This window comes from Centruroides vittatus, unplaced genomic scaffold (assembly GCF_030686945.1).
Source record: "Centruroides vittatus isolate TY-2023 unplaced genomic scaffold, ASM3068694v2 contig_1068, whole genome shotgun sequence".
Lineage (NCBI taxonomy): Eukaryota > Metazoa > Arthropoda > Arachnida > Scorpiones > Buthidae > Centruroides > Centruroides vittatus.
This window is the reverse complement of record NW_027120690.1, coordinates 25462-35132: the sequence shown is the minus strand read 5'-3', so window position 1 is coordinate 35132 and position 9671 is coordinate 25462. Positions and strand designations below refer to the sequence as shown.

The window sequence follows — 9671 nt, the reverse complement described above, 5'->3', positions numbered from 1 at the left end:
CACAAGCGCAAAAGTGTAAGCTTTTATATTTTTATTTATTTTTTGCTAAAACGCTCGAACGAACCACCAGATGGATGGAATTGCCTAATTGCTTCAATAGTAATTAGTAATTTGGATTTAGTATGTTTACGTTACAAAATTAAATCGCATATATTGTATAAAATGATTCTTATATTTTCCTTTTAATGATTCTCTCTCGACTTTGTTGCTGTGTAATTCTGTTTCCAGATATAATAAAAATGTTTGCATTTTGTTTTGTGAATGATGAATGACAAGATTGCGTGATCGTGGATAACAGATTCCGAGAGGCTGGGGTGAGATCGGGGGCGTCAGAGGCACCGCTTACCTGGCGTGCTGCATTGGCTAAACCCGGCCCTCTACAGGTGCAAATATATATCTATTTCCAGCACGTGGCCAGGATGGCCAAGACGAATGTTTGTCCTCTTTGATGTGGATGAAAAGACCGATTTTGAGTGAATACAGCGAACATTCAACAAATCTGGAACATTTATCACAAAATATCACTCCACACTATTCTGTATTCTCCTAATAGCAAACATCTTTCGGCTGTTATAAATTGGAAGTTCTACGAAGTGTTTAAATTTTAAAATATACAATATCAAACCGAGATGACCAACAAAACATATAAAACTTAAATACGTTACTTTAATTAATATAAAATTTAAACCGATTGTAAAATTTAAAACCCTTTATAACCTCTGTTAAAAATTTAAATCTGTTGTAAAACCCAGTCTAATATTAACAATTAATGTATTGCATTTTTAGATGCAGTATTTCACTTCATTTATTGTAATCAATTTGGGTCTCATTTCTACGGAGTGTTAAGAAATTAAACCAACAAAATAAAGTAAGTGGTAGAGAGGGTCAATTTTAGTCATATAAAATGGGGATCGTTGTAGCTTCCCTTAAGAGATATGGGCTCGTAAAATTTCTTTGCTGCCTTGTATATCATTCCTGTAGTATGAAAAAATCTACCGTCATTGTCAAACGCCTTGTTTCGCGGTGTAGCAGTTTTAAAAACGTAGACAGGTGCATCTTAGAAAAGTGAAAACTACAATATCAACAGACCACATTTGTTAGTTGTTCTTTATTGATAATCCACTGTTAATTACATGTCAAATTTTAAGTGCTATTAACATTGAAAAGGTCAGACAATATACTTTAACGTCCGGACTGTACTACAAGAACAGTTGATACACCCTTTTCACTTTCAAACTGTACAAGGCTTAAGCCATGCAAATTATCCAACATTGAGAGAGTTTTCATGATGGTATTTAGTACAGTGTGAATTAACTGTATTCTACTCATAGCTTTAACAAATGCTTAACAGTAATGTAAGGCTTTCTCCGTATCGCAGGTTCCTAAACTTTTGTAGTGGTTGCTGAACCACTACAAAAGTTTAGGAGCCTACATGTCGTAACGGGAGTTGCGGAAACTCCCAGTTCATATGACCAACTTGAATTAACACTCTCTATCATCCATTTTATTTTGTTGGTTAATTATAATTATTATTAATTAGTAATTCATCTAATTTGTTTGCCTTGCTGTTTTTGTAGTGTCGTCTTTAACAACAGCTATCGTATAATATGCCGGAAAATTTATAATTATTAAAAACAATAATTATAAAAAATTTGACAACGCTAAAAATAAGTGATTATTCCAAGCTTAATTCATATATATTTACTATTAACGATTGCGTGTTATTAGTCATATATTAAGACTGATGACATTTTTAAAAAAGGGTTAAATGCCTAGTTATTTGAAAGAGTGTGATAGCTATAATCGAAATTCTGATTACAATAAGCAAATTTTTATAAGCGCAATTTTAACTTCATGTATTGGGATCTGTTAATTCTGATAATATTTGTCGACATTACTGCGATAAGCAGATTCTGTTATACAGTATACGAAACTTTAATATTATTAATCACGCAGATATCTGGTCCAAATTTTCTGCTTAAAATTCTATAGCGGTAGATAAAAAGTTTTACGAATTAAGTTTTTTTAACTAGTTGGCTAATTAATTAATTTAGTAAATTAAAAAATAATAATAAAGGTGACAGCGAATTGAGATCAAGAAATCAGAATTTAAAAATATACTAAATCGTTACTAAATAGTGTTATAACACTTAGAATCAAAAATAATCAAATGTCGATAATGATCTTCACATTATTAAAAACCCGTAATTTGTTTCTAATTTTATATTCATTTATTATTGCTTTTACAGTATAATAATTTAACATTTGAAAAATAATTTTTTAAAACTGAATTGTTTTGCAAATATTTATTCGTTTTGTTAACGAAAATAGATCTGTTTCTAGGAAAACAATTCTAAAGTCAAGTGAAATGTAAGTTTCAAGGTTTAAAATAATTCTTTGAAATGTTCTCGTAAGTTTTCTAAGTTTTTACAATCATTAGAAAAACATTAATTCTATTCTAACCAAGGCTATCACCAGTAGAGCTTAACTGTTACCAATAATTATTATGAATTAATATATTTAAGTATAAATTTAAATCACCGACACGGATCGATGAAGGTCTTAGAATTAAAAACAAATGAAATCAGAGAACATTTTTAGTTAAATCAGTTGAAAACTACAGTTTGTATCTAAATCGTCTACTGAAGAGAAGTGTTTTGAGGTAAGACTTTTAAATATTTTACGGTTTTTTAGTATGTGTATATGAAATATATTTAATAAAAACCAATAAATTATTATTTTTTAGTATTTAATTTTTCTTAATTTTATGTTTCAGAAAAATGATGAGAAGTACACTTTTATTTTTCACTCTATTGGGAGTGACATTCTCAGCCCCTTCTCCAGCACAAGAGAACGAAAGTGTTGATCATCAATCAGAATTTACCATTATGTCACCAATCAATATTTTATCGGACGTGATGAGACAATTCGAAGGTAAATTCATTACTTTTTAATTTTATTATCAACAAACTTATTTATATTTTAGGCGAAAATATTTTTTATTTAAATTTTTCAGATATTTTTCGAATTATTTTTGATAAATTTGGTAATTATACTAATATGAATGTTACTACTTGGGAAGTATTGCAAGTGAATGGAACACCTTATTTTTTAAATACAACAATCACCGAAGGAAAGAAATCACCGCATGTGACTGTCCACTTCAGTACATTAGCTTATTCAAAGAGTCATAAGGTATATTGTTTATATTAATACATATAATATTAATTTATCAGAAATAAATCATCAATTATAACTTTTAAGAAATATTTTTGTTAAATTTATTGTTATTTGAATGCACCAGTTTAATAAAACTATGGAATTATTTATCAATTTTATAAGAGTAGCCTATTATTCTTTTCAATTATAGAAAATGGAATATTAATGTATGGTTTAAAGTAACAATTTAAATTTTTTTTTAAATTTTAAATAAAGAAAACGAAAATAACGGGACATTCCAATTTTCAACACCAGTGTTGAGTGTTAGAACATTTAACTTGTATTAAGAAATAGTGATAATATATGCTTTTTAATTGGCAGAATGAAAGTAAAGATGAAATGGGAAAGGATAAAAAGAAGAAAGAGTAAGTATTGTAAAATTTTGACTTCTATAACTTTTATAAAAATAACTGCAATAAATGTGTTTTTTTTTAAAAAAATCTCAGTAAAGTAAAATTATTAATAATTGTTAATAATAATAACTGATAATTAGGAAATTTAAGTTAGGCCGAGATTCCACTAGCGTAAAAATTCTCGCAGTAATTACTTTTAATCACGTGGCCATGATATTTTACGTCGAAAAGGGCGTAAAACGAGTCGAACAGTGTTTCGACGCGAATACGCCCGTAAAACGGTACCATTAACCAATCAGAAGTCAATACTCACGTCATCATGACATCACGTGAAAAGTGCAGGAAACGAGTTTTTATGTACTGTACGTTCGCTCTCACCGCTTTGGCGCTTGTGAAGTTTTTGATTAGTTTTGACATTTCGCAAGAATATAATAAAAAAGCTGAACACCCCATGCTAAATATAATATCTTAGTATAGTGCAATATAGTATTTTAATAATATGATCATAAAAGTATTGATATAAAAGTAAAGATATAAAATGAGTATAGATAAATAAAGATGTTGTTTTTAATACATTTGTAATTACGGTGCGAAAATTTAAAAAAAAATCGTATAATGTAATTATTGTCTTTATTGCGATGTATCACATACAATTGTACATAAAGAAGTATCGGTAAAAACTTCGCTAATGGAGCCGGTCCTCCACCTCAATCCAAGCACATACACCAGTAGGTCACGTGATTAAAAATAATTACGGCCAGTGTTTTTACACTAGTGGAGTCTCGGCCTTAAAGTACATTTCGGTTTTATTAAAAATTGCTTTGATAAAACTTATAAATCATATATGAAATGATCAATTTATTGCATACATTTCTGTTAAGGATTAATTATTTAAATGTTTCTATATAAATGCTAATAAAATAATTAAAACATAACTTAATAACAGTTTAATTCAATGGATACAAAATGAAGAGTAAATGCATTCCAAATTGATAAAAGTCGTGCAATAGTTGAGGGATAAAAAATGTGAGATTTGCCAACAGGAGAAGGGGGAAGAAATCAATTAGACTCAAGTCAATAAGAACGAGGGATAAGGGACTATAAGTGGGTGATGGTGGGCATACTGAGGCGAAGCACCTTATAAATGAAGCCCGTTTATTTGGAAATAAACTGATGGCTTGCAAAGTCTTTTAGAGATGCTTCTTCTCGAACGATGACCTTAACAGTCCACAGATATATTGCCGATGGTGGACTCTCAATGAGTTGTCGCCCACAGCAATGTCGTCAGCAAGTCTGGGAGGTAAACGGCGATGTCGGCGGATGATGGATGACAGGGACGAAAGCGGTTCGGAGACGACGATGTCATAAACATACAGAAAAAAATGAACAGATTTATTTTGCGCGATTGGGAATGCAAAATCCGCTTTCTCCTTGAAATTTGGAAAATTTATTATTTTCTGACCCTGATAGCTCATTCCGATTGGTCGCATTTCCACGTTGTCGCTTTCTAAGTGATTGGTCACTAAGTAGACTATAACATTAAACTATAACGAAATCTCACGTTAGATTGCAGAGAGATGAAAATAGACGTTTAATTCGATCTCAAACAGGGAAGATCTTGATTAAGACTTGTTCAAAGTCAGTCCAGTCTGCAACCTCACAGAAATTTTTTAATTGTTATATGTTGTGTGAGTCCGAATTCTATTCAATTTTCCGGTGTTTTTCAGGAACTTTGCTTTCTATGCTTTATCCTTGGTAATCGGCTCAACCAACTACCGTGGATAAAGCATAAAACGATGCGTAGTATAAAATCACCTGACTCCTGAATTAGGCGAGACAGTCCTGCTCTTTAATACTATGTCCAGTCTTTAAAACTCAACTCAAAAAATATCTGCTTTTGTATTTATATTCAAAACAGCCAACAGTCTACTTATTGCATTAATTTTAAGTCAAAGATTAATCGCATACAAATTATTATAAATGTTAATATTCAATTATGCGGATCGTTTATAAAAGGGAGTTGATGATTTTTGCTAATTATCTGAGTTTAAAAAAATGGCTTAAAAGCAAACAAAAAATTATGCTCGGAGGCGTAATTTGTTGTTTATTGTCACTATCGCTGTAGGTCGTTATTTTGTAAAGAAGAGTACTTTTTTAATAACTCTTTCCGCCATGTGGGCGATAAGAGGGCTTCTTTTAGCAATTCCATTGCGGGTTCGGCCAGGCCCACAATGGAGCGACCTGGTGGTGAGAGAGGAGTCTGGAACTGACATATCCAGACAGACAATCGTCGAAAAATTCCTGACCCTCCCAGATTCTATCATAGATCCCTAGAGTGGTAGACTAACATCTTAACTATTCGGCCTTCTAGCATTGTAGTATATTTATTCATGTAAACACCAAGCTTTCAGAAAATATTATAACTGTAGAAATCCGTTTTAACTACCTCCATATAAAAATCATTTCTACATGTATTTCTTTGTTAACAATATTTGTTATACGCTAGAACTGCTCGTTTTTTCTGTTAGTTTGCAACTCTCTAAAAATGTCCATTCACTTTTTAACTACAGATTTGTTTGGAAGACCAGTCGTTTGTTCTATCAGATACTTTGCATCTACGTATTCATCAAATAGGTCAATCATATCTAATATATTTAACATTTTTAAACACTTTGACGCTCATTGGATGTTTTCATAGTTATTTTAAACACTTGGAAGCTTCTCGTTTTAGAGAAAACAATTTCAAAGCGCTGAAGTTATCCAACAAGGATTACAGATAACCAATGGTTTTAGTAAAAAATTGAAAACTGTTTAACTTTACTTATATTTACTGATGACATTGAAGCTCTATAATAGTCATATTTATAAAATAGAGTACGTTTTACTTTCCCAGCTGTTATATATAACAGAGGGAAAGTATAGCAATCGGTCAAAAATTGAACCCCCAAGATTTATGCATTTTTGTACTCAAGGAACCTTGAAACGTCTAGAAATGTATAAAGAATATGGGAGTTTTTCTTTATGTATGATGTTACTGTATGTGGAGAGCCATAACTTTGTTCACCCATTTTAAAGTTTAATAACGCCTGTGCTTTTTGTCGAAAATTTCTGAAACTTTGCATGCAGGTTTGTATATTTGAGGATTGACAATTTTAAATTTTGTTGGTTAAGAAGATTTACCGGAGGCCAGTTTCCTTATGGTTATTGTTTGTATAATTAGTTCTATTATAAATGCTATTGGTTGCATTGTTCTTTTATTTAAAAAAAATAACATTTATATAACAAAAAGCGAAAAATACAGAACCTTATAATTATAGGCTTACTTTTCTAATAAAAATGTTTTTTTTTTTTTTTTTTTTTTTTTTTGCATTTTGTGTTAATAAAACAATAATACATGCATTACTTACATTACATTTTGGTGTGATGAGGTTGTGTCCCGGGTGTGAGATTTGGTAACATTACACTTACTTGCATTACATTTTGGTGTGATGAGGTTGTGTCCCGGGTTGACCCGATAAAAGTTGATCACACGACATTAAATTTAGTCTGTAAAAGCGGGGTCTACTGTTTATGTTTTCGAAAACTTAAGATAATTTATATTTAATGTCGTTTTTATACTGATATATAATTGAAACTATATTAGTTCTAAATAAGTAATATCGTTTATTTATTTAGCTCGAAAGATTTGAAAAAGGACGAGAAAGACGATAAAGATTCGAAAAAGGACGAGAAAGACGATAAGGATTCGAAAAAGGACGAGAAAGACGATAAAGATTCGAAAAAGGATGAAAAAGATGATAAAAATTCGAAAAAGGATAGAAAAGACGACAAAGATTCCTCAAAAAATGACGACGATGGGAAAATGAAAAAACGTGATGAGAAATCTGATAATGAAGATAAAAGTGACAAGAAGTCAGAAGATAAATCTAGCAAGAAGTCAAAAGACAAGAAAAATAAGAAAACAAAAGATGATTCCGATGATGATAGCGATGAAGAAGATTCATAAGATTTATTTTAAATAATCGGTTTACACAATAAAACGGTTTAAATGATTTTCGTTCATGTAACGTTAGATAAGAATTATTATAAATGATATAAATCATATAAAATTTTATTAGTTATATAAGGGTCGGTCAAAAAGTTACGAGTCACCTTTGAAACAATGAGCTTTAATTAACAGAAGCTACACATAATCCTCGTACGAATTCAAGCAAATATCCCACTGTTTTACTAATCGGAAGATTGCTTTCTGGTAAAACTCTTTTGGTTAAGGCGTAATCAATCATGGATGGCTTCTTTATTGTTCGATCGAAATCGTCGTCCCTATAACACTTTTCTTTTGGATATCATAAACGTGAAAATCACGGAGCTAGAAATCTGGATTATAAGCAAGATGTTGGAAGGTTTTCCATCTCATCTTTTGCAGAGCGTTATCATGGAGAAACACCGGCCGAATACCTAGCTTCAAACTTTGTCGATGCCCTCAGTAAACGCAGTATTTTGCAAGTGTAAAGTATTAGTGATACAAAACGCCATGACGTTGGTAAATAATGGCTCTTACATAGTCCAAGAATAAAGCTAGCATAGTTTTCTCAGCGCGGAGCACGGTTTTGAGTTTCTTTTTGGAGGCTTGGACTAATAATGTTTCCATTGGCTGCTCTGTAAGCAGGAGAGCAACAGGCAGCTCTTGCTCTCCGGCTTGAAAGCACAATACCGTTACGATTTTCTGCTTCATCTTCTCTTTTATATTGTAAAAATGTTTAAATTCAGTTTCCATTCGAACATCTGCTGCTTTTGACTCAGTGATGCAGCCCCTATTGTACACAGATCTTCCCGTGCTGGAACTTTATTACTTTGTACACTGAACTCTATCTACTTATTATTCAATGTTCTCAGAGACAACAGCTGGTCGACAAGAATTTTGTTATCTGCAAAGACATTTAATCATCACAGCATTTATTTTATTTTTTAACTCTAGATGCCGACATACGGTGCTCTATATAGCACTTATTCTACGACGAATTTCTCTTTCACTTACTCTTGCAATCAAAAACATTGATAATCTTTCCTGGCTTCCATATATAGCAAAACCTTTTGGAAAAATTCTGTAAGTATTTACGTTTACTATTAGTCTTCTTGCAACTGTTTCAGATCATGTGCCTTTGTGTACATGCGTTTCTTTAATGTGTGCTTTAGTCATCTTAAAGCAGACACGTTTGACTTTGTAACCAGTTAAAATCAGATTATTTTTTAAAATACCCTAACAGCCTCGTTATTTTTGACTGATCCTTACACATCAATTCGAATTTTTGATAAGTGTATTCATACTATTACTAAAAAAAAACATTATATATTGAGTTTGCATAGGTTAGAATTCAAAAATAAAATTTTTATGCGAAGGAAAGTTTTCATTTTGTAAAAAATAATAGTTTTATTATGTTACATCATAAATATCATTACGCAATTCATCAAGTATGACTTCGTAGTTAATTTCTTATAGAAGTATCAATACATTCTAACTTCTGTTTACCATATAATGTCATTCTCAAAAGCCTTATACTTGATTTTCCATCTAACCAAAAGTAACGTTAACAAACCTTATCTTTACACAGAAATTTTAATAAATTCTAAGGTTATATAAAGTAATAATATGAAGTATCGTGCTAATTAGCACTATACGTCTCCGAGGACTTCATATATTAATTTTATGTCACATAAAATAAAAAGAAATCAAAATATCACACTTGTGTTATTGTGATTAACTCCCAATCGAGAAGAAACAGTCAGACATTACTTTTTTCATTAAAATTTATACTTTAGCTTATTTATTATCTATTGGGCATTAATTGGACAATATTAATTGAAAATACGTATTTTCTTTAATTAAAGCATTATATACAATACCCAAACTCTTTAAGAAGAATGATATACTAATCTTATATATTCATTTTTTCATATGTACAATAACAACGTGGTTATATATAAAGGACAATCACATCACAGGTCGTAAGCAGAAACAATGATATTCTCTATTCTTCATTTTCTTTTCTTCAAAATATACATTTCGGACTCAAGTTCCTTTTCAGTTGGAGTAAGTAC

The 9671-nt window shown here is 30.9% G+C and overlaps 1 protein-coding gene across 1 annotated transcript; it reads left to right on the top strand.

Moving 5' to 3' along the window:
* Positions 1 to 2532: 2532 nt before the first annotated feature.
* Positions 2533 to 7624, top strand: LOC136972874 (nucleolar protein 58-like). The gene is made up of 5 exons (XM_067267522.1): positions 2533 to 2662; positions 2777 to 2934; positions 3017 to 3195; positions 3541 to 3584; positions 7248 to 7624. Exons 2-5 carry the CDS (start codon positions 2781 to 2783, stop codon positions 7576 to 7578), a joined length of 708 nt encoding a protein of 235 aa, XP_067123623.1. The 5' UTR covers positions 2533 to 2662; positions 2777 to 2780; the 3' UTR covers positions 7579 to 7624.
* Positions 7625 to 9671: the final 2047 nt, after the last annotated feature.